The 25,284-nt window shown below is 53.6% G+C and overlaps 2 protein-coding genes across 2 annotated transcripts; both read right to left on the reverse strand.

Annotated features, from left to right (window-relative positions):
* Positions 1 to 5,073: 5,073 nt before the first annotated feature.
* On the reverse strand, positions 5,074 to 12,662 carry LPAR5 (lysophosphatidic acid receptor 5). Its single transcript, XM_032390751.1, has 3 exons — positions 12,598 to 12,662; positions 7,042 to 7,137; positions 5,074 to 6,376 (listed from the first exon to the last, which is right to left on the reverse strand). The coding sequence occupies exon 3, from the start codon at positions 6,178 to 6,180 to the stop codon at positions 5,074 to 5,076; it is 1,107 nt and encodes a 368-aa protein (XP_032246642.1). The 5' UTR covers positions 6,181 to 6,376; positions 7,042 to 7,137; positions 12,598 to 12,662.
* Positions 12,663 to 16,753: 4,091 nt separating this feature from the next.
* Positions 16,754 to 25,049, reverse strand: ACRBP (acrosin binding protein). The gene is made up of 10 exons (XM_032390909.1): positions 25,007 to 25,049; positions 24,484 to 24,702; positions 24,207 to 24,301; positions 23,581 to 23,698; positions 22,503 to 22,947; positions 21,886 to 22,018; positions 19,265 to 19,444; positions 18,976 to 19,143; positions 17,734 to 17,817; positions 16,754 to 17,094 (listed from the first exon to the last, which is right to left on the reverse strand). Exons 1-10 carry the CDS (start codon positions 25,047 to 25,049, stop codon positions 16,972 to 16,974), a joined length of 1,608 nt encoding a protein of 535 aa, XP_032246800.1. The 3' UTR covers positions 16,754 to 16,971.
* Positions 25,050 to 25,284: the final 235 nt, after the last annotated feature.

Consider the following 25,284-nt stretch of genomic DNA (forward strand, 5'->3'; position numbering starts at 1 on the left):
AGGTACAAAGAGCTATCCCATAATATGCTCCCCACCCCCACTCGCCCCCCCCCCAACTTGGCCCCCCCCTCAGTCACATGCAGCCGGTGCCATCCCCCGCTGCTCCCCCCTCTGGCCACCGAAGGCCTTGCCAGCCCATAATACTCTTGCCTCTGGTCGCAGGAGGCCTCCAGCCCATAATATTCCCTTCCACCACCACCCCCCCCTTCCCGCCCCGCACCCCTTCCTCCCGCCTCCAGTTGGATCCGGGCCTCACCAGCCCATAATATTCCCCAGTCTCCTAAGGCTGTTCTAGCCCATAATACTCTCCCTGTCTCCTAAGGCCTCTCCATCCCATAATACTGCCAGACGCCTGACCTGTGGGCCAAACCCCAGCCCGTTCCACACATCGAGGCTGTGTCAGCGCCGCTGGTCTCCCTCCCTGTCCCTCCCTCCTCCCTCCTCGGCGCTTTCCCTCCCAGGCTCTCTCCCGCCCTCCTGCCCTAGGCCCCCCTCCCGGCCCCACCCTGTCTGGGCCCTTACTTCCCCTCCAGCCTCCTCTCTTGCCCTTTCTCCTTTGCTTGGTTCTTCATCCCATGCCCCCTCTCCTCTCCCTTTCAGGCACTTTTCTACCCACTCCTCTGTCTGTGGGATGGACATTAGGCCTAGTGGGGAGAGAGTGCCCCCAGAGGGCAACAGGCCAGTCACTGCCCCTGAAAACTGTCTACTTGACCTAGCACCATGGAAACTTGCCCAGCCTGCCTTGCTCACCCATCCCCTGGCCCTGGTTCTGATTGCTGGCAGAGCTCTGTCTGGGTGAGGATTCACCTTGAAGCCCTTGCTGTCTTCCAGAAACACTCCCCTTGGGCATCGCAAACAGACTTTACCAGTAGCATCTCCTCCCCACACTCTTGTTGAAAAGAGAGCTCCCCCTTTTGGGATTTCTCTCAGGTGCCTTTCCAAGGTGATATCATTGACCTCACAGCAACCCAACAAGTAGATACTATGATCCCCATTTCACAGAGGAGAAAACAGAGGTTCAGAGAGTTGAAGTAACTTGCTAAAGTCACATTGTCAAGAAGTGACAGAGCTGAAATTAGTACCCGCCCAGGTTGGTTCTGAGAGCCTTTGGGATTCCCCAAGGCCCGTGTGAGAAACTTCACTTTTTGGTGCTATCTTCTCTGGAAAGGATATAGCATGGTGAGAGCTACCCAGCCTCCCTCTGTCTCCAGGGTCTCCTGAAAGAATGAAGAAGGGAGGCCTGTGGTGTGAGATTTAACTCCTCCTCCCCATTTCCTCCATGGGACCCCAGGAGGCAACCCAGTGGGGATTTCCCTCAAGACGGTTCAGGGCTAAGAGAGAAGCATCCCTGCCCCTTTGTGACCCCTTACCTTGGCCCTGGTTCTCCTGAATTTGTTCTATTTCAAGACCAATGATTGTTACTCTTCTCCAGGCTATTCTCACCACGGGGAGGGCCCATCCTACAGAGGAGGCAGTTGGTGGACAAGCAGGAGGGCGGCCTTGGAGATGCTGGGTACCTCCCGGCTAAGGGAGGAAAGTCATGGCCAACTGCACCCAGGCTGAGCCACCCGGCCCGGGTATGCCACCAGCTAGCTACTCCCTTCTAAGGCCTCGATGGGGTGTGTTTCGGGGCTTGACACGACTGGAACCGCGAGTGAGCCCAGTTCTCTGTGCTGACAGCTGCATGGTGCTCTGCGCAGGAACCTGGGGCCGGTGGAGGGGGAAGGGGCAGGTGGGGGGGGGTAAGTGGGTTAGGAGTATGGAGGAAGTAGTGGAGCAGAGATGGTACAGCAGATTCAGAGTGAGAGAAGTAGCTGGGAGAGGTGGTCCGGGTGAGGAGGAGAAAGGAAACCAGGGAGGGTAGATGGGACAGAGCCAGGGGGAGAAGGTGGGAAGCCCCAGGAAGGGGAGATATGGTGGAATGTACTGCAAAGAATAGGAGCTTGGGAGCCAAATAGAAACCTCTTCCTGGTTGTGTGACCTTCAGACCGCAGCTTCTCTAGGGTGCTTCATCTGTAAAATGGGGATAATAATCGTCCCTAACTCAGAGGCTTATTATAATAATCAATCACTAAATAATATAATCAATAGTGGAGATCCCGGCATAGGGAGTATTTCCAAAACTCGTTAATGCTCTTCTCCCTCCATCTAGGACGTTCTCATTTTCCTCATTTGGATTTTCCTAAACCACAAATGGGGTCACTCTAGGACGCGGGATGAAGGCTCTGGATCCCCTCACAGCTCGCGTCTGTCCTACTGTGCCCTCAGTAATTGGAGAATCCTGTAAAAATGGCAGTGGTTGGCTACAGGTGTTCTTAAACTTCCCCAGCCTGTTACTTGTCAGCTTCTTCTGTTCATTCCCCCTCTGCCTGCCATATCTCCTGAATCTATTCCTGCCTCTCTATTCTCGTGATAGAAACTCTTTGGATGTACTGAATGCGCCCCCAGAGCTTAAACCCCAGAGATTTCACACTGGAGGTGGCCCATTTCCATCCACCTCCACAGGCCATGGTCACACACTCCTTGACAATTTTAACAGCAGCCTGACCAGTCTTCCTTTCCCCCTTAGACGCCCCGCCTCACTTCCCTACCCCACACTATGTCAGAGTGAGTAAAACCTCACTCAAGAACCTTTAGGGGCTTCCCACTGCCCACGAAATTAACTGCCAACACCTTACTCTGCATTCTTGCATCCTCTGTCTTGAATGGTAATTGTCGCCTTGTTCTGTGGTCCCCCACGAGATAGTAAACTACTCCACACCAAAATTCAACAATTCATCATTCAACAAATATTTATTAAGCACTTCTTTTGTGCCAGGAGCTGTTCTAGATGCTGGAGATACATCAGAGAACCAAGCAAACAAAAATCCCTGCTCCCAGGGACCTTACATTCTACCTGGGGGGGAAGGGGTGGAGAAACAGACAGGAAACTATAAAAATTATAAAAATAAATAATTATATAGTATGTTAGAAGATACTTGCTCTATGAGTTTTCATCACTTTGGAATTCATTCACATATCAGAATATAAAAATACTCAAGTAATTTTTAAAAACTGTGTTCAATTCAGTTCAGTTTGGATAGGGCAAAGTTCTGAGACTTTGGACTACCACCACGTTTTATGCTCCTGGGGCATGGGTCTTGAACCCAAGGATGAAGCAAGATGGAGCAGGTGCTAACCATCAGGCCTCCTCTAGAGCTACAGGAGGGCCTGGCCTGGGGCTCTATCTTCCCACCAGATGGTGGAAGGCTCTACTTGAAAGCTATCACTGAGGAATCTGGGTCAGTTCTCCGCTTTGGCCACCAGGGGTCATTTTACCCCTGTAAATCACCATCTGGAGCAGTTCCTTGAAGACACACAAAAGGCTTAGTCCAAACTAAAACACATAGAGACACACACAGGGAAACCCTGACAGTCTCTCTCTCTCTCTCTCTCTCTCTCACACACACACACACACACACACACACACACACGCATGCACATCATTGAGAGACCTAGCGACAGAAATGCATACAGGACACACGCATGGCAGCAACTTCCTCACTTATGCAGAGTCTCAAGATGCCAACTCTGCAACCCCTCTCAGCCCTACTCCGGTGAAGAGGGAAGAAGGAAACAGTAGGTGGCCCATTAACCAGTCTTCCATTTCCTTGCCTCCAGCTTGCTAAGAACAGACAGCCCGTTCCTGTCTTCCCATTGCACTCTTATTTCCCTGGAAACTTCTTTCCTGGCTGTAGCAACAGTCCCCTTCTCCCTTTCCTGGGAAGGAGAAGCCCCACCCCTCCTCTGAGTGTTTGTGTGCCTAGTTCACCCCCACCTCAGAGCCGCCGCGCCCGCACCAGGAAGCCCAAAGTAATGTTGCATTGGGTGTGCAGCTCCTACCTGCCCCTGCACACCCTCAAGCCTTTGGGACTACAACTAGCAATTGATTTGTGGAGCGTTGCCCTGTCCCCCGCAGTAATAAAAAACATATGCCCTGGGAAGAAGTTACACGGGAACTCTAATACTGACTCTTGGAGGATGTCCACAAAGTCAAAGTTATTTTCGGAATACTACTACTCCCACCATGTTGTTTGTCCTTTGCAATCTCCTCACTCACAGGTATACGGTGGAGTTTTCCAGAGGCTTCGTCAAGTGTGATGACATTATTGCTCTCACAGCTAATGGAAGGTGTGCTTGTGTGTTTCTCTTGTTACAACTTAGGAGTTTTTATTTCTAATATGGTTAAGTATGAAAAGAATAAAGTATAAGCAAAAACTCTTTGGAATCCTCGATTTTTAAGAGTTTGTAAAAGGGTCTGAGAACAAAGTTTGAGAGCTGCTACTTTAGTACAAAGAATGTTCTCCTTAATTCTAGATGAAGCGCCAGAGGCAGAGAGAATTTAGGACCTAGAATGGAGGAGGTCCCGGAAGTGGGGTGGGGTGGAAGGAGAAAGGACACCTAGAAAGGGCTACAGGGACCAGACTGGGGAGAAAACAGCCCCCTAACTCACAGTTCTATCCTGCCCCCAACCACCCCATGCTGCGTGTCAGGTCTAAATTGTTACAAGTCAGGAACCAAGAATGAAACCGATTCTGTCTGTATCCAGTAAACTCTTGTATCCTGCCTCCATGCTGGGCAGGGCAAGGCCAGGTGGAAATGAGAGTGGGTGGCACCGGAGGCACTAAGACTGCCGTGGTTGGTCTAAATCCAGGACACTCATTTTCTGCTCCATCTACCAGCTCTCCATAGTGTTTCATGCCCACACCAAAGGCACGTCATCCAGTCGTCTGCCTCTGCCCTGGGGAAGCTTACTGCATCACTCCCTCGGGACTGGGGAAGGGATCTGCCCCATGCTCCCCATCACCACCAAAGTAAAGAAGGCATTTCCACCAGCACTCTTCCTTCCCTGTGCCCCTGGCTCCCCGCACTTTGTTCTCTCATGCATTTATGGGCAGCAGTTGCCACCCAGAAGTCCAAGTGCCCAATTCACTTCCCTCACGTACACACCCTGTGAGCGCGCGTGTGAGCGGCGCGGGGCGGGGCTGGGAGGTGGGGGTGAAACACACAGGCACGCGACCGCACGATGTGCGTTCAGAGGGCCGAGTCCTCGGGGCGCTGGGTCAAGGGCGTCCCGAAGTTGGAAGGCCCAAGCAGCTGCTGACTGGCGGTAGCCGGACTGGTGACGAGGGTGCTCTCGATGGGCCGTTCGGCAAGCGCCCCCTGAGCCCCGTTGGTGGCCAAGGTCCTGGCGCGGAGCGGAGTGCCCAGGCCGCGCAGGGTGTTGCGGAAACCCTCGGCGCTGAAGTAGTACACCAGCGGGTCCAGCACGCAGTTGGCGCCGGCCAACAGCACCATCACCATGAGCACCTGGCGCACCCGGCCGCAGGCCTGGCCGCTGGCCGCCACCAGGTTGCCCCGCAGCAGCCCGTAGACCGCCAGCGTGGCGTTGTAGGGCACGAAGCACAGCAGGAAGATGACGAGGTTGGCCAGCAGGAGGCGCACGGTCTTCCGCCGCCGCTGGCTCCGCGTGGCGTCGGGCCGCGCCAGGGTCCAGAAGACGCGACCCGACGAGTAGAGCATGGCCGCCAGGGGCAGCAGGAAGCCCAGCGCCTCGGCCAGCAGCACGAGCGGCAGCAGCTTGCCCTTCCACAGGTTGTCGCCGAAGCTCTCGAAGCACAGGTGCACCTGGCTGCCGTTGTAGCTGCAGGACGAGGGCCGGTGCACCAGGACGGTGGGCACGGCGAACACCACGATGAGCGCCCACACGCCCAGGCACAGCAGCCGCGCCACGCGGGGCCGCCGCAGGTGGCGCAGCCGCAGCGGGTGCACGATGGCCGCGTAGCGGTCCACGTTGATGAGGGTCAGGAAGATGCAGCTGCCGTACATGTTCGTCTGGAAGATGGCGCCCGCCGTCTGGCACAGGAGGTCGGGGAAGGACCAGTAGTGCCGGGCGTAGTAGGAGATGCGCACGGGCAGCGAGAGGGTGAAGAGCAGGTCGCTGGCCGCCAGGTTGCACATGTACACGCTCACCACGGAGTGCACGCGCAGCGCGCGCAGGAACACCCAGAGGGCCAGCGCGTTGAGGGGGAGCCCGGCGACCAGCACCAGGCTGTAGGCCACCATGTGCAGGCGGTGGGTGCTCCGGTAGTCAGGGCACGGGGGAGCCAAGCTGGAGTCGTTGGCAGAGTCGCTCAGCATCGTACCACAGTGTGAGGAGGAGCTAGGCGGGGGGCATCGTCGGGCACGCTAGGGTCCTGGCATCGTGTTCATCTGCGCGGTGGAGCCTGGAGGCTGCGCAGAGACCGTCGTCGCCGCGCCGGCAGGGCATGGGAATGTGGGCTATGGCTGTCAGGGGTTGGATGCTTTGGGGCACCGCTTCATGAGCGGTGGAGACCTGGAATAGGAAGGCAAGCCGAAGTCAAGATTATGCGAGGACGGGGTAGAAGTCACAAATGGTTATCTAGCTAACCTGGCTGGCCTCTTGAGTCTTTTCTCAGCCTCAGATCTTTCCCCCACTTTCCATCCGGCCAGAGAGGCTTTCTGCAGTAAGGCTATATCGCCCGGTGTTAGAGGCCCAGGCTCTGGAGTCAGACTACCTGGGTTCAGATCCTCGTTCTGCCAGCTTGCCTAGCTTTGTCCTCAGAAAGGTGACTTAATCTCTCTGAACCTCATTTTCCTTACCTGGGGAAAAAGGTGGTGGTTGGTGGTGGTGGTTTGGGGGGGGTCTCCTACTTCACGAGGTTGTTAGATTAAATGAGATATGTGTCAAGTGCACAGGTTCTGCTAATAATATCTCTTCCTTTCTTCTACAGATGTTTACTGAGCTTTAGAAGGTTCCAGGAATGTTCACAGCCCTGAACAAAACAAAGGACTTGCCCCCATCTGCTTTACATTCCACTGAAGGGAGACAGATAATAAAGTGCAAATAAATAGGTATTATGTCAGATGGTGAGAAATATGATGGAGCGCCTCCCCTGGAACTCCCCAGTTCTGCTGGCTCCCCATTATCTAAAGAATAAAGTTCAAATTCCCCAGTACAGTACAAAATCTGAGCCTCACTTATCACATCCGTGGTCGCTCCTGTATGGGCTGTGTTTGTGGTCAGAACAACCCAGGTTCAGCTTGATTGTTTGACCACTCTCTCAGTTTCTTCATCTGTAAAATGGGGATAATAACATAATGGGCTCTCATGGGCTGATCACACACCAGCACAGTCCTGCCAGGCAGGGGAAGGTGCTGTCGGTTGAACTTTTCCAGGTGCTCCCCGGGAGGATCTGCCTAGGGAGCTTCCCAGCTGGGGTTCTGCGATGGAGGGAGAAGGTGGTTTTTTAGTGAGGGCTCAGAGGGGACCCTAAGTCCAGAGAGTGTGGCAGTGAGGCAAGGACGTACCAAGGGCACTGCCAAGGCCACTGGAGAGAGCAGCCCCCGGCAGCCACAGTGCTCAGGCAAAAGCTCGTGGACAAAGGATATGGCCAGGAGATAGGGGAGCCAGAGGACAGGACATGGTCTCAGAATTCCACCCTCCTTAACGCCCTAATGCCACAGAAGCTACTCTTCCATCTTAACCCCCAAATTCCATCTTTGGGGGGTGGGTAAAATATACACAACATAAAATTTACCATTTTAACCTTTTTTATTTTTTAAGATTTTATTTATTTATTTGACAGAGACACAGCAAGAGAGGGAACACAAGCAGGGGGAGCGGAGAGGGAGAAGCAGGCTTCCCACTGAGCAAAGAGCCGGATGTAGGGCTCGATCCCAGGACCCTGGGATCATGACCTGAGCAGAAGGCAGACGCCTAACGACTAAGCTACCCAGACACCCTAACCATCTTTAAGTATACAATTCAGTGACATTAAGTACACTCACGATGTTGTGTGACCATCACTGCTATTTCCAGAACTTTTTCATCCTCCCAAACAACCCTATACCCGTTAAACACTAACTGCCCATTCCCTCCCCACATTCCCTCCAGCTCCTGGTAACCTCTATTCTACTTTCTGTCTCCAGAAATTTGCCTATTCTATTTGAATTAGTGTTTTCATTTTCTTTGGGTAAACACCCAGTAGTGCAATTACTGGATCATAGGGTAATTCTATTTTTAATTACTTGAGGAACCTCCAGACTGTTTTCCACAGTGGCTGCACCAGTTTGCATTCCCACCAATGGTCCACAAGGGTTCCCTTTCTCCATATTCTCACCAGTACTTGTTATTTCTTGTCTTTTTTTTTTAGAGGGGGGAGGGGGCAAAGGGAGAGGGAGAGAGAGAATCTTAAGCAGGCTCCACGGCCAATGTGGGTCCCAACACAGGCTCTATCCCACAAACCTGAGATCATAACCTAAGCCGAAATCAAGAGTCGGATGCTTAGTCCACTGAGCCACCGGGCGCCCCTCTCATCCTGGTTTTGATTTGCATTTCCCTGATGATGAGTGATGTTGAGCATCTTTGTCTGCTGGCTATCTGTATGTCTTCTTTGGAGAAATGTCTCTTCAGGTCCTCCGCCCATTTTTAAAATTAGATTATTGGTATTTTTTTGGTGTTGAGTTGTGCAAGTTGAATTTGCCTATCCCTCATTTGAGTGGAATCATATAATAATACCTGTCCTTTTGTGTTTGGCTTCTTTCACTTAACATAAAGTTGTCAAGGTCCATCCATGTTCTAGTATGTATCAGAATTGCAATCTTTTTTATAGCTGAATGATATATTTATATACATTTTTTGTTTATCTAGTCATCTGTCCATGGTTACTTGGGTTTTTCCACCTTTTGGCTATTGTGAACAACGCTATGAACATGGGGTCCACATGCCATCTGAGGGAGCAAAGTTGTCCAGAGACCCTGAGCAATTATCCCAAGATCCTGGATTTTATTCCTCTTGGAAGGAATTTTTTTTTAAAGGGCGCCTGGGTGGCTCAGTCAGTTAAGCATCTGCCTTCGGCTCAGGTCATGATCTCAGGGTCCTGGGATCGAGCCCCGCATTGGGCTCCCTGCTCTGCGGGAAGCCTGCTTCTCCCTCTCCCCCCTGCTTGTGTTCCCTCTCTCGCTGTCTCTCTCTCTGTCAAATAAATAAATAAAATCTTTAAAAAAAAAAAAAGATTTTTTTTTTTTTTTAAGATTTATTTATGTGAGAGAGAGAGCAGCATGTGCCAGCACGAGTGGGGAGTGGGGCAGAGGGAGAGAATCCCCAGCAGACTCCCACTGAGTGCAGAGCCTGAAGTGGGGCTCACCGCAGGGCTCAATCCCAGGGCCCACCATATCATGACCTGAGCCAAAATCACGAGCCAGACGCTTAACCAACTGAGCCACCCAGGTGCCCCTTACGATTTTATTTTTAAGTAATCACTACACCCAACGTGGAGCTTGAACTCATAACCCCGAGATCAAGAGTTGCACACTTCACCGACAGCCCACCAGGCGCCCCGGAACTGCTTAAATTCTTACGTGGAACCAAGCTGTAAACCTGACTCTAAGTAAAGCTTTCTTGTGGGTTTCTTTGTTCATTTGTTCTCCCTTCAACCATGACTACCAGCAGTTTAAGACTTGTAAGAGGTTCAGTAGAACAGTTAAAGGAAATAAACATTTCCTCTGCAAAATACCAATTTCAGGGGGGCCTGGGTGGCTCAGTTGGTTAAGCGTCTGCCTTTGGCTCAGGTCGTGATCCCGGAGTCTTGGGATTGAGCCCCACATCGGGCTCCCTGCTCCGCGGGAAGCCTGCTTCTCCCTTTCCCACCCCCCCCCACTTGTGTTCCCTCTCTCGCTGTCAAAATAAATAAATAAAATCTTTAAAAAAAAAAATACCAATTTCGGGGCACCTGGGTGGCTCAGTCATTGGGTGTCTGCCTTCGGCTCAGGTCATGATCCCGGAGTGTCGGGATCAAGCCCCGCGTTGGGCTCCCTGCTCAGCGGAGTGCCTGCTTCTCCCTCTGCCGCTCCCCCTTGTTCTGCTCTCTCTCTCTCTCCCTCTCAAATAAATAAATTCTTTAAAAAAAAAAATACCAATTTCAACAACGAAAATCATACCAAATGGGGCTAAAACACGCTGAAAAGCAAATAAGACCAGACTCTTTCCCTGACACATGCCCCACCTCCCATGCTTCTTTGCTCCAATCACACCACACTAATAATAATTCTGCACAGACCTTAATGTGTTCAGGACTCTGCTCTTGCACGTGTAGTGCAGGCTCTTCTGCTTGGAATGCCCTGCCTCCCATTCTCCAACTGGCCAAGTCAATCATTTCTTAGGACTCTGTGAAGCCTGCCTGCCTTCCTCCCTCCCCACAAGGCAGATGTCTTTCCACTTTGTGCATGGTTCACCATAGGTGTCCCACCTGTATTGTAATTAGCTGTGCTTAGTCTGCCCCTCCCGTTAGACTGTGAGCTCCTAGAGGGGAGGGGCTGTGGACTGTGACTGAGTCATATTTGTCTTCCCAGCCACTACCTCCATAAATGTTGAGTGAAAAGTACTAGCGATCATTTACTGGCCATTCGCCACGTCCCAGGGTTTTTTGTTTTTTTTTTTAAGATTTTATTTATTTATTTGACAGAGAGAGACAAAGCGAGAGAAGGAACACAAGCAGGGGGAGTGGGAGAGGGAGAAGCAGGCTTCTTGCTGAGCAGGGAGCCCGACGCGGGGCTCGATGCGGGGCTCGATCACAGGACCCCAGGATCATGACAGGACCCTGGGATCATGACCTGAGCCGAAGGCAGACGCTTAACGACTGCCACCCAGGCGCCCCTACATCCCAGGGTATTTTATACACGTGGTCTTTAATCCTTCCAACAGCCCTTTGAGGTAGGGGTTTATCCTCATTTTTACAGGAAAGGAAACAGAAAGCTCTAGAACTCTGTCAGCATTCAAATTCAGGATTCAAACCCAGCTCCCAGCTGCCCCAGGGCTGCTTGCAGCAAGAGTGGACGGTGGGATATGAGGATGCACGCTGCCCAGAGCACCTGGTCCCTTACAGCTGCCCATAAGAAATCTGGGCCTACAGATAAACTGTTACTTCCTTATTTGCCCAGTTAAAATATACACTTTTTAATAGCCCACCCTTTCTCAAACTTCCAACACTGGTAACACAAACTCATCTCGCTTTCACACACACACACAGGAATGCCCCTCCTTACGATGTCCTCTTACCTACTTAAGCACTTAAGTAGTTTGCTGCTTTGAACTTCTCAGGTTGTTTTACGTGTGTTTATTTGCTTCCATCAGCCCCGGCTGGATGGTAAGGTCGTGGGGTGGGGCCCCGTCGTCCATTGCTTTATTCCTAAGCTCACTCACACTTCAGTCTCCGTTCTTAGCAGGCCCATGTGACATTCACTGACTGCCTGGAAGGAAATCTGTCCCCCCCACCCCATGTTCACACGTCCTGTAATCTCGCTATAATATCTCTTGTATCGGTTCCGCAACTGCTTATCTTGCTCTATCTTGTCCACATGTATAACTCACTTAGTAGAAGACCATGCCCCCTAAAAGGCCTGTTTGGAAACAGCTTGCATTACAATCTCAGAAACAGTTTACACTATAATTACAGTCACACTTTGTCATTCTCAACCATTACCTGGAGAATCAATAGCTTCTTACAACTAGGAGGCACATAGGAGACAATGAATGAGTGAATGAATAATTATTTTCCAAGAATTCCAAGTATTTCTGTCAACCAAGTTACAATGTTAAAGACACCGAAATGTATTAGGTGAGGTGCTACTTAAAGGTAAAGTGAGGAAGCCTTTAGTAAAGCAGATGGTGATGCTTTTGTTACTGGATTCCACAGTGGAGAAGTCCTTTTTGTCAAAAAGTCATCCCTTTCTGACAGATACACACACAATGGCCCAAGCCGGGCGTTGAGAGCTGCCAGGCCCCTGCCCTGGTCCCCACCCCATCTGCCTGCTTCCCTGGGGCTCCTGTCATGGAGCTGCATGGGCACAGTGCCAGGCCAGATGGCAAAGATGGGGAAAACTGCCAAAAAGGAGGTAAACAGGAAATGGAAGGAGGGCTCTAGCTGGGGGGAGGGGGGGAGGGGCAGCCCGGGATCTCACCCCAATCCTGCCTTGAGAAAGAGGTCAGGTTGTAGAGGAGGTGGAGGAAGCGAAGACACAGCAGCTGTCCCAGAAAAGAACGAACACCGAGGCTTCGTGTCACCAGAGAGGAGGAGGGACCGGGAGGCCCACATCATCTTAATAAGCTCCACGCGCACAGATGTGGTAATGAGCATAGCACTACACACATATGCATGTGCAAAGACACACAGAGGTGTAGGTACGCTAAGAGACGTGCACGCAAGATCCCTGCTAGCACACAATCACTATATACACACACCCGCTAACACACAAGTGGGAGCATGCACCGAGGCGTGGACAACCAGGCCACAGAAGGAAGAGTAGACACAGCCCTGGCCTTAGGGACAATCTTCTTACCCGAACAGAGCGTCAGGCAGCCTCAGGAGCACATCCCCACGCAGAGGTGCACGAACAGATCCCAGCGCCAAGACACTGAGGGGCCAGGGAAGCACCCTGGGTACGGCCCAGTGCACACCACCCGCCCTCCACACCACTCACGCACCAGAGCCTGGACAGCCGCCTTCCTCCTCCCCCGGGGCTCTTTCAGCTTCCTACCTGCAAGTCCAAGGCCTAGGTTCCTGACGGCCTCAGGGCCTCTCCGGCCTGTCCCATTGCCCTCTGAGCTGGGCTGGGCACTGCTCTCTGCTGAGATAAGCCAGAGGGGCAGAGCTATTTTCTGCCAGGCAGGAAGTGAGAAATGAGTAAAAATGGGCAGGAGGCTAGGTCACGGTCATCCCTCTCACTCCTCCACACAACCTGCCTGTGCCTATCCACACATCTGGAGGCTGACCAGCCTTGCAGAGAGGGTTGAAGAGAAAGGAATAGGTGATTTGGGACAATGATGGGGGCAGGGAGGGGAGAGAAATAACTCTTCTTTGTCCAGCTTCCTCCTGTCCACCACACTCTCCATGCGCACCCCCCCCACCCTCCTGCACACCCGCCAAATGCCTTGCTCTGTCTCCTCTCTTTAGTCATTCACATCCTCCAGAAGTTTGAAAAGAAGGACTCTCAGATCTCATTCCCCTTGCCCCAGAAGATCTGTTCTAGAACAGCCCCAAACCTCATTTTAGAGTCCGGAAGCCACAGCTGGAAGTCACAGTCAGCCAGTGCGTCCACCCCTGTGCGTTCTAACCGCCCTGTTAGCTAAGTTCACTTCAGCCGCTGTGTGCGGGCAGCATTGGGAGGATGGCCCCTTTGCCCACAGACAGGCTTAATTCTAAATTATACCCCTTTTTAAAAAGATTTTATTTATTTGAGAGAGAGAGAGCATGCGCATGCACGAGCCGGGGGGGGGCGAGGGGGAGGGAGAAGCAGGCTCCCCGCTGAGCAGGGAGCCCCACTTGGGGCTCGATCCCAGAACCCCGGGATCATGACCTGAGCCGAAGGCAGACGCTTAACCGAATGAGCCACCCAGGCGCCCCTAAATTATACGTCTTAATATGTGTATGTTCAGACCCCAGACGGATCCAAACTAGGCAGGAGCCTTCAGCAGAAGCTTACCGAAGTGTGAAGGCTTTGTGAACAGCTCTGTCCTAGAGCTGCTCTGAGGACACAGATGAACCCCGCTCGCCTGAGGGGTCTATGGCGCGGAGATAGTACAATGTCACCACAGTGAGTGGACGGCCTCTTCCTTCCCCGGGGGAGTGGGGGGACACACAGGCCCCCCGCGGCTGTTGTGCCCTATCTCCACGGTCCCTCTTCCTGTTCCAGGCCTGCTCTGCTTCTCCAGCCAAAATTCCTGCTCCAGCCTCTCCCCACCCGGCCCCACCTCAGCCTGTCTCTTCCTGCATCATCCAGTATCATCCTCTGCCATGTCTTCTCCCCCTGGGTATTCTGACCTCATCTCTCCCATTTTTTTCTGGGCAAAAGCAGAAAGCAAAGGTGGCCTACAGCTCAGGAATTGGTTTCCCCTGTGTGTGGATGTCACCTCACCACCCGCACATCTCCCTCCACCCTGCTTTCAGGAGCTGGAAAAACAGGAAATAAAGTCACCATCCAGAGAAGTCGCTCGGACCGGATCAGCCCGCTGCCGCAGCCCTGTGCCCTGAGTCGTCCGTGCACATCTTGCCCTTGCTTTGGGGCCTGGATGGGTCCTGCCCCCGCAGAGAAAGCCGGAGCCTTCTGATCTCTGACCTTGCTCTGAACTTGTGCTGCACTTCTTGCACGCCTCTGGCGTCGCCCTCCCCCTTTCTGCTGCTTCCTTCCGGTGTCCCCCCACCCCTGCACACAAGGTGTCTATGCTGCTGGGGTATACTCCGGGGGCAGCAGGCTGGGGGAGGGCCAACAACATCAGGCAGAGACAGATGGAGCTGGGCTCTAGTGTCTCTTGAGAGGCCAGGAGGTGAGGCTTACAGGTATGGGCAAGTTCCTATTTTTCCCTCAATCCTTGCCTCCATCTCCCCCTGGGGCTACAACTTCCTCACCCTAAAAGGAGCCGGAGATACAACCTGGTGGGAGTTCCTCTTCTTGTCATGGGGGCTCCCCTAAATATAGGTAAGAGGTAGGCAGCTGCCCTCAGTAGTGTGATCCAAAGTTATCCTAAGGCCTTGCCGACCCTCAGATAGTTCCCCCACCTGTCCTCAATATCTGAAATTCCATCCCCTTCATGCCACTCATGAGCCACATCCTATCAGAGTTATAGGGACATTAGAGACCGTCTCGTCTAATCCTCTCATATAGAAGATGGACGCACTGGGTTTAAGCGGTGTTTCTCAAAGACCCCATTAAGATACAACTTGGTTAGCTGGGAAGGATAACCGCAAGAACACATCTGTGCCAGTAAACCCATTAGTGGAGTTTAATCAATTAGTTCATTGTCATCTAGCAGAGGGTTTGGCCTGGGGGGAGGGGGGAGGGGTCCCGGAGCTAAGTTTTATCTGAGAGTGGGAAAGGGCTAGACACCACCCCCAGAGAGCCCTCCTCAGTGGCTGTGGGAAGCCCAGGGTTCAGCATAACCATGGGGGCTTCGGGGGCGGGGGAAGGAGAAGACATATCTCCCCAAGATGCTCCAGTGTGAGGGCCTCGGGCTTCAGAGGGGCACTCCTGGATGTGCCAAGTGTGGTGGCTGCCTCCCCTGGCTCGCTCCCCTTTTAGCTTTTTACTCTATTCAAAAAGGTTCTCCAGGCCCCATGGCGCACTCTCATCTCCATCCCCACCCATGAACCCCGTTCTAAAGGAAGGACTTGTGCCCCCTGCAAAGTTCAACCCTGCGGTGACAGCCCCATACCTGTGCTCCCTGTGGCTTCCGCTGCCTGCTCTGGGCTTGGCTGGGCTGGTAGGACCTGCTCCTGAGGTGGGTGGGGACACGCTCTCCTGGCAGATCTCAGCGTGTCCCAGCTCCCTGCACTCACCCAACCCCACACGGGGCAGGGAGAGAGAGAGGAAGCAGTGCCCTCAGTGGCCTTTGCAGCCGGTCAGTGAGAATGGCACTCAGTCCAGCCCCAGCTCTTGCCTACTGATGCCTCCCCCAGCCCATTGCTCACACACTCCCTAGCTTCCGGAAAGCTCAACTGCCGCACCCACCGACTGATGCTAGATGACTAACCACCCACCCCGAGCTGTACTTAAACCAGCTCCCCCTGGGCGTCTCTTTCTCTTTTGGGTTCCAGCAGGTAGTTTCACTCTTGCCATTCATGGCCATGCCCCTCCCTGCCCGGGGCCATTCCTCCTTGCTTCTCTCTGGCTCCCGTAGGCTGTGAGCTCTGGGGGATGGGGGGACTCAGATGGTAGCCCCTTGTTCTGCGCCCTCTGGCTGGGCCCCTTACTTTCTGCATCAACAAGGCTGGGCATGTTGTCCATGCCCAATACACAAAAACAACTTAAAATTTTTTGAGTGTAGGTGAAAAAGGATATTGCGGTCAAATAAGTCTGAGAAACACTACGCTGAACAGGTTTCTCTATGATAGGACTTCTCATGGTCTTTACCATGCCATTAGAAGATTGACCATGTGTTCATGACCTGAGCTGCAGACAGTCGCCCGACTGAGCCATCCAGGCATCCCTTGACCATGTGTTCATAAGTGAAGCTGGGTGAAGGGTGTACGGGGTGCTTTATACTATTCTATTTTTGTGCGAGTTTGAACTTTCCCATAAAAGACAAGTGTTTTTGTTTTTAATACTGTTAATCACCGTGTACCTGTAGGAGGAGAGACTGTATGGTTTCCTGAACATATGTGTCCCTAGAACACATTTTGGGAGATCCCAAGTTATTAACGGCCAATGCTGGAGTCACACCTCAATGTATGTTGTCAAGATGTGACCACCTCAAAGTTCAGATCATCTGGCCCATCACTGGATGTCAAATCAAGGGTTTCCTGAGCTCCAGATCCCGGATGTCTCCTCCCTCCTGATGAAGTGCAAGTTCTGCCCTACTTCCCTGGGGTTATTCCCCCCACCCCCGGGACATGATCTCAGGCAGGCTCTGGCCTTTATCCTCCAGAGGGACAATCTTATACTCATCTGAAGTCACGGGCTTCAGAAATGAAGACACACGCCCTCATGGCCCACACAATCCCTAAGACCCCAGCCACGGCCTTCTTCAATCCAATCTCCAGATTCCTTAGGTCTCCTGGCAGTTGGCTACTTCCCTGAGTACAATTCATGAGGTCCTTTCATCTTCAGACGGATCCATAAATCCCAGGGGTTGGAGTGTTGATTCCCAGGGGGCAGGATGGCAGTGCTGAGTCTGGGATCATAACCAAAGTAGGCCACACAGGTTGAAAATAAACACTTTATGCAAAGACATCCTTTAAGGTGGGTGGCGTTCCCATCATGGGCCTCTCTGGGACTGCTGCCCCAACCCAAGGAAAGTTAGTAGGGGCCAGGTAAGAGACCCATAAGGGGCAGCCAAGAAGCAAACTGACAGATGGGGTCTAAGAGCAATGGAATGCGGGAAGGTCGGGCTGGGGTGGAGACAGGATGGGCCCCAGCTCAGCCGGCTTGGCCGAGAGTCAGGGTGCTGAATTCCTGGCTCCATCGAAGCACAAGGTCCTCACTTTTGGCCTGGCTCAAGAGGCTGTAAGTCTCGTTCTGCAGACATCTCATCCGGGACACCTACACAGGGATCGGGGACACAGTCTGTGTCACAGAGCCCAGGGGGCAGAGGCGTGGAGGTGGGGAAGTGGCATTAGTCCTGCAGGAACCAGAGGCGAGCGGGGACGGGCACAGGGCAGTCGGAGGAAGGAGGAAACAGATGTGGGTTTTTAAGGCTGCAAGACACACCAAGTAGCCCAACCTCTCCTTTAAGAAGCGAGGAGGCTGAGGATGGAGAAGGAAGTGACTTATTCCAGACTACCTGGTGAGTAAGAGTCCAGACCTCAATATCCAATGCCCAACCCAGCTAGGGATTCTTGCTGTGGTGCCCTGAGGGCCCTCTCCTTTTATTTGCACATCCCTCCTGGACACCCCTCCCCCCCCCCCCCCCCCCCCCCCCCCCCCGCAACCTCTGCCTTGGAGGGCCTCGCTTACTCCAAGACAGGAGGGGGTGGGAGAGAGGGCTCTGGTGGAGGCCTCAGCCCAGAGAGGCAAGCTGGGAACTGTTCTCACCCCTGTTGCTCAGAGCAGAGTGGGGTGTGTGTGTGTGTGTGTGTGTGTGTGTGTGTGTGTGTGTGCGCAAGCGCTCAGAATAGACCCCCCTGTGGTGACCGATTGAAGGGCTGAGGGGAGAAGGAGGGGGTGGGGTGAGGGGCTTACCTTCCGGTCCCGGCTTCTCATCAGGCACTGTTGGCTTTTGAAGGCACAGTAGTTTGGGTACTGTACATAGTCCGTGTCACAAATCTAAGCCAGGAGCCAGGAATGGGGAGGTGCGGAGACATCAGAAGCCTTCTAAGACGCCAGTCCTCCAGAGAGAGCCCATAATGGCCAAACCAGGGCCAGGAGTAGAGCCCTTGAGAACCAGACCTTCCACACCCAGGGTACCCCCTTCTCTGAGGAATAGGCCTCTGTCCCCTGTGCCTTTCCTGTCCCACCCTCAGTCCCAGTTCGGTGCTGAACAGAAGCCAGGAGGCGGAGAATTAAGTGGCTGCCCTGCTGGTCAGCTTGCTGGGAAAGTTGCTGAGGAATAGGGAATGGGGAAGGGGCCCCAATCAGGGGTCCAATCTCAGGGAGCCTTCTAGTGATGGTTACGTGAGGGAGAGGGTAAAGAATCTCTAATGTGTGACCTTGGGTGAATCACTTCCCTCTGTGGATCTCACCTCCCCATCTATAAATCCAGGGGAGGAGGAGGGATGATCTCTGAGACCCTTTCTAGGGTCTACCACTCCTCAGGCCCAGGGATAAGAGCTGGGCAGGGGCCCCTCATCTCAGCTACCAACCCTTTCTTAAGCTGCCCCGGCTTTTCCTGGCCTTGACTTTTCCTGCTAAACCACAGGAGGGAGGGGCCTGGCTGTCCGTCAACAACTAGTAGCTCCACAGGGGAGGTCACTCTGGGGAGAGAGGGAGCAAAGTTGATTCCACTGAGCAGAGAAAGTGCTGGAACCGTAGGGCAAGGAGCCCGCCAGACTGAAGCAGGGCAGCACTGGGTCACAGGTCCATGACACCTTGGGCATCCCCTCATCATTGGTTGTAAAGGTGAGTCTAACTTTGGGCCAGTGTGGGAAGTGACTTGACCAAAGTCCCTCAGCAGGGACCCTGCAGAGCTGGGATCAGAACCTCTGTCTCCTGCCTCCCAGTCCTGTGCTCTCCCGGCCCCTCCACCCCTCTGATTCCTACTCCTTTCACAAACACAATCCTGCTCTTTTTTTTTTTTTTTTTTTTTTGAGAGGGGGTGGGAGGTGGAAGGGTGTCTATTGGAAAAGAGGCAGGGGCTCAGTGAGGACTGGTCCCCCAGAAGCCAGAGGCCTAGCCCCCTTGCATATCTTAGGGCTACTTAGAGCAAGGAACTGGAAGGAACGGGGACAACTGGGGTAGGGTTGAGCTTTGGGTAAAGGCTCTGACCTTGGTGGGGAAATCCCCATCCTGGAAGCTAAGGAATTCTGTCTGGAGCCAGCCGGACACCCGAATATCTTCACAGCCCTTGGTGGCCAGCCGGGCGCACCAGAAGTCCATGCGGAGCCCACCATACATATCCAGCCCGTAGAAGCGGCCTGATGTTGGGGTCCCTACCTGTGGCACAGGGGACAGGGGGGAGGTGCACGCCCCTGCCCCCCTGCAGACTTCCCTTCCCACTGCCCAGTCCTTCCTGGAGCCTGAGGCCTCCCCCACTGCAGGCTGCCCGGCTAGGTACCTGGGTACCGATGGACATGCTCTGGGCTATGAGCAAGGGGCTGATGAAGGGTGTTTTGTGCGAGTTGTCACACAGCTGTCGCTGCAGGACCGCCTCCGAGTGGCACTGTTCCAGCTTCAGGGAGCAGAAGTCACAGAGGGCACAGGTGGCTGTGTGTCGCCGCCCAAGGCTGTCACAGACCTGGGGCAGGAGTGTGGTTGACAGACTGAGGCTGAGACACTTCCAGCCCTGCAGAACCGTCCCTGCAGAATGTCTTCCCATTAAGGCTCTTCCGAAGGCTTCTCTGGCTTTCCTCCCTGACCCCTCCCCAAGGCTCCTCCAGGACCTCTGCTCAGTGTTCTAACTCTTCACCTTCTTCCTGCCGTGTCTACTCCCAGGTAACCTCACCTTTCTGCAGGCGACACCCAAATCATATCATCCGTTCCGATCTCTTTCCTGAGCTCCAAATCCTCACTGCCAAGTCCCTGACAGATGTCTACCACCAGGTGACCTACAATCACTCCTTTTTTTTTTTTTTTTAAGGAATTTATTTGAGAGAGAGAGCACACACAAGAAGTGGGGAGGGGCAGAGGGAGAGGGAGAAGCAGATTCCCCACTGAGCAGGGAGTCCGACGCGGGGCTAGATCCCAGGACCCTGGGATCATGACCTGAGCCGAAGGCAGACGCTTAACGAACTGAACCACCCAGGTGCCCCCAATTTTTTTTTTTTAGATTTGCAATCACTCCTTAGACTCTGAAAAGGACTCATGACCTTCTCTTTCCCTCTCTCTGCTAATGATAATGCTAATATCTACACAGTCGACACAGTGCTAAGCACCATGGCCATAAACACTCTCGTCTCAGTTAGCCTTCACCAGAGCCCTATGCTAGACTAGGTACTAGAAACATCTCCATTTGACTGATTAGGAAACGGGCTCAGTTGAGGCCGAGTGATCTGCTCAGAACCACGCGTCTAATAGATGGTGGAGCTCTATTCTGCTAACTCCCAAACCTACACTCTACCCAAGAACCCAGGTCCAAAATCTCCAAGTTCTTGGAAGACATTCTTCAGAGCGGAGTTACCCATCTCCTAGCTGGGGGCTGCGCCCTGACTGGGCTTCCTCCGCATTCTAGGCTGGGGCTTGCTAACCAGCATGTCCCATTCATGCCATCCTCCCCCTTCACGCGTGGGTACACACGTCACAGTGCACGGAATCTCTTATGTCACCTTGCTTACTCCTCACACCAGCACGGAAGGGAGCATCATCATGTCCTTGACTCAAATTGTTATCGGGTTAGTGCTTCCTACCAAGTTCAATACAAATGCTTCAGACCGCTGTTTGAGATTTTTCACCTTAGGCCCCTTCCTATCTCTCCTGACACTCTGCTCCGGGTAAAAATGGGCTCCTGACTGGTCCCTTAACCAAACCCCGATATCCAGGGAGCTCTCCATGACTCCTGAACTTCCTACCCTCAAAAAAAAAAAAAAAAGAAGTCTCAGGGGGCGCCTGGGTGGCTCAGGCGGTTAAGCGTCTGCCTTCGGCTCAGGTCATGATCTCAGGGTCCTGGGATCGAGTCCCACGTGGGGCTCTCCTTTCAGCGGCGAGTCTGCTTCTCCTTCTGCCCCGCCCCCCCATGCTCTCCCTCAAATAAATAAATAAAATCTTAAAAAGAAAAGTCTCTCTCCAACACCTACTGCGCACTTCTTTTATAATGCTACTGAATCCCTCATGCTTTCAGACCCCTTAAGGGCGGGAGCAGTATGCTCATTCTTGGTGCCCTACTATTCCCTCTAACAGGAACCTCTACCAAGCCCCTTCTTTTGCCTGCGTAACGTCTTTCATCTTCAGGTCTCTGTTTTAAACATTGGTTTCTCTAGGAATTCTCTGATCCTCCCAAACATGGACCGTGGGGTGCCCCATCTGCTGCGTCTGGACTATGTACTTATCCATGGTTGCATTTATCCATCACACTATTCTGCCTGTTTCCTCATCTGTCTCTCCTACTACAGTCTAAGAAGACTGGATCTATTTTACCCATCACCAACATCTCGAGTACCTAGTACAGAGTTGGTACGCTATACTAAAAAACCAATTATTTAACTTGCTCGTTGGCCATCCTCTGGGCCTGGCACTATGCAATATTGAACAAACGGATGAATGGAAGGCATGCTCACTCTTAACAAGTGCTTGCTAACTTGTCTTATTTGAAAGCCTACAGAATATCTTCCCGGGAATAGGATTCGCTGGGTGCTGAGGGCACACTGAGACTGGGATCTCTCTACAGATCCTTGGAACGGGATCTATGGCCCCCCTGGAAAGGAGAGCTGCATCCAAGGCAAAGCCAAGTATTGAAGATGGTGAACTAGCTCGGAGATAACTCAAGCCTAACAGCTCAGAGAGATGAAGACTGAACTCTGGACTGGAAAGGATTCCAGACTAGGTCTTGGGCCTTTTTCCTTTAAGGTGAGCCGGAGATGTCCTCCCAAAGAAAGATTCTCATTCAGAGAGAATGTCTCTCCAGTGATGCCTTGTGCTTTCTGTATCCCTGCCTTTCCCCCCTCACTCTCAAGGCCCAGTCTAATGCCGGGCGCAGAGGATGGCCAAAGAGCATGTATCCATTAAACAGCATTGCAGGCATACCGGCTTCCCGAAGCCAAGGATCTCCTCCTCTATGTACTGCCAGGCCCTGGCTGTGGGGGTTATGGTGCAGGTGTTCTCCACAATCGAGTAGCATAGCACCAACAATGCCTCTACGTGGGGCATCTGCAGGAGGCTGCAAGAAGACGGCACTGGCTGGTGGGCATGCCGGAGGGCTGGGGCAGAAAGCCACATCCACTCTTCCCCCACCCCTCCTTGGTGTCTGGTCTTGGTCACACACATTCAGCATGATGATGGGGCTTTAGAGGCCTCCAGGCCAACTGCCTCCTTTCACAGATGAGGAACTGAGAAACAGAAAGGGGAAGTAATCCTCCCCAAAGCTGCAGGGCTAATCAGAGGCAGAGACAAGACCAGAACCCAGGCCCAGGTCCAGGGCCCATACCAACCCATCACACAGAGCAAGGGCATCTAGGACAGTGCTTAAGGCAGTGATGGAGACAGAAGAGGTGAGGCAGACAGCTGCTAGGCGCGCCTGAAGCCCAAGCAGGTCTGAGTGGGTCTTGGAAGCCGAGGCTGGGAAAGGGAGCCTCGCCTTCCCAAAAAAGGCAGCAGCGGGGATAGGGTGGTGGCCGGGGTGTGTGGGTCAGAACGGCCTGTACCTGTCACGGGTTGGCTTTCTCCAGACGGGTTCTTCATCATACAGATCATTCATTTCATCCATTTCCTGGGCTGATCGGATGAGCTCCTGGATGTTCTCCATCATCATAGGAGTGGACTCCACTTCCCGGACTCGGGGAGTGAAGGAGAAAGGGTTGGAAGACACAAATTCAGACTGGAACTTGAGCTCTGGGTCTGTCTGCAGCCCAGCCATTGACTCCAGTCCCTCCTCTGCCCCCTGTCCTTCCTCTTGCTTTCCCTCCTCCTCCAGCTCCTCTTCTTGCTCTTCTTGCTCCTGGCCCTGCTCCTGCTTATGCTCCTGGCCCTGCTCCTGCTTGTGCTCCTGGCCCTGCTCCTGGCCCCCCAGGGACAGGGAGGACTGTAGCAGCTCCTCCACGTTGTTGTTAAGCCTCTCGGGCCAGGGCTGGAAGGCCTGTCGTTCTGTGGCTGCAGAAGGGTTTGGGAAGGACCGAGAAAGAAAATGGGAAGGAAGAGTCAGGCTTCTGGCCCCTGAGAGGGACACACACAGAAACACAAAGGCACAGGAAAGCAGCCTAAATGACATTCACACAGCCGAGCATAAAAGACACGGGGAAGACTATGAGTATGAAAATAAAAGAAAAATTGCCATGGCAATTATGGCAACCGTGGTTCTCCTTTCCACCTCCCCGAGAAGTGCTCCTCTTCCCTAGCTCCCACCTCAAATCCCACCTTTTGTCCCTCTCACTTAGGAAACACCAAAGATGCTGAATAGCGAGCAACGAATCCTTTCTAGAGTGAAGATGGTGGCTTATAAAAGTCCCAGAGGACTTCCAGACGCAGGAATGTTTGGGGGAGCTGGGAAAAGTGAATTTTTCCTAGAATTGTAAGCAATGTCAGAAGATACTCCTGGACGGGAAAGCCCCACCTTGTATTCATAAAAAGCAGTCTCCAGCCTTATGTAACCATGCTGCCAGCCCCCCACCCCCCAGCCCTGCTCAACATTCTTCCCCATTCCCTACCACTGATGCCTTAACTCCTGGGCTCTGGGATTTGTGGAAGGGCTTGCAGGTAGCCTCCCAGGTACTGGCAGGGTCTCACCTGTGACATGAGATGAGAGGGGGGAGGTCATCGTGGTGGGAGGGACATCAGAAGAACTGTCAATCTCCTTGAGAGTGTTAGGTGAGAGGATTGAGACTGGTTGGGAGCACCGGACCCTCTGCAAGAAGAGAAGGACAGTGGGCATGCGTTTCCCATAGGGCAGACTTCTACTCCAGCGTCCAGCTCAGTCCTTTTCTGGCATGTCTCCTCTCTCACAGTTGCTGGGCAGGGATGAAGGGATATGGTCCCTGGTGGAACCCTCTAAACCTGAGAAAGGGTTCCCCTGTGAGATAAGACTCGGTGTCTGGGCCACACCTCTGCCTTCACTCTTGTGTTTGACTTGAAAGAAATCACTCAAGTATTAGAAGAAAGGGGAGGCCTTGTCCCTTTGCCTCTTCTCTGCCCTCTTCCCTACTTTCCTTGCAGGAACAAGACTATTCCAACAGTCTGGACGCCCAAGGTGAGACTGTACTCCTACGTACTCTGAGTAAAGGATTGGCAAAGTGGCAGGGAGGGAAGATCTCAGGATGGCCCTCCTGGAGCCCTTCTTCAACGCCTCACCTCCCCGGCCCCCAACTCCCCCGTGGTCCTCGGACACCAGATCCAACCTTTGTCCCCGGCCTCACCTTGGCGTAGTAGACGTGGTTGGAGCAACGATACTGAGTAAATTGGCAGAAGGACTCAAACCAGGAGGCATAAGGGAGGTCGGAGCAGACAGCGCCTGAGAATGGGCAGGGGTGGAGAAGGTGAACACACACAAGGGGGGACCTCTCTCCCCGAGGGGGAGGGGGCGGTGGGCTCCTTGGGTCTGCAGAGTGGAGAATATGGCCCCCGGCTAAGGAGCCGGCCATACTCCTCCCGTCTCAAGCGAGCACGGGGCTGCCCCACCAGTCTGGCCCTCACCGTCCGGCACCAAGCCGTGATTTTCGTATTGGTCCAGCTGGACGAGGGTGGGGTTCCGGCAGCCGTGCGTTGCCCGGAGACGGCAGGTAGTCTCTGCTTTCCAGGTTGGGGTCAGCAGTGCGAAGAAGCGTTCATATTCGGTGGGAGAGAGAGGGCTGCCTGGGGTGGAGGCCGAAATTGAATCCTGGGCTGGGGCAGGTGTCAGAAGCAGGAGCAGCCCTGCGGGGCAGGGAAACAAACGGATGGACCGAACTCCAAAACCCGCCTCGGGCCCTGGACAGACAGACTCGCAAACGGGCCCCGTGGAAATCAGCAACTGGGGGATGTCTGGCCGGCGATCCCCGCGGATCACGGTGAGGAGATTCCAGGGGCAGAGGGTAGGGTCTGAGCCCAGAAGCTAGGGAGCAAACCCAACGTGACCACCCTGAGAAAGCGTTTCAAAACCTTATAGCAAGGGCGCTTGGGAGGTGGAGGACTGAACCCCGGGAGAAAGAGACTGCTCGAGTAGGCGGGAACCTCTCACCCTCGAGGAGTGAGAGAAGGAAGCCGGCGGCTAGCTTCCTCATGGCCCCAGTCGATCCGCCCGCGTTTCCCAGACCAAAGCGGCCTCTAACGGGCCAAGCCAAAGAGAGCCGGCGGGCACGGGCTTGCCGATGGGGGAGTAGAAGTTGCGGCCCCGACGTCACAAAGGGCGGGGGGCGGGGCCGCGGAAACCGCCGCGTGCTCTGGGGGTCACCGCGCCTGCCCGGGGGGCGGGGGGAAGGGTGTAAGGGTCCTCACGTGTGTCATATTCCACCCCCG

The sequence above is a fragment of the Phoca vitulina genome, unplaced genomic scaffold, assembly GCF_004348235.1.
Source record: "Phoca vitulina isolate PV1807 unplaced genomic scaffold, GSC_HSeal_1.0 scaffold59, whole genome shotgun sequence".
NCBI classification, from domain to species: Eukaryota; Metazoa; Chordata; class Mammalia; order Carnivora; family Phocidae; genus Phoca; species Phoca vitulina.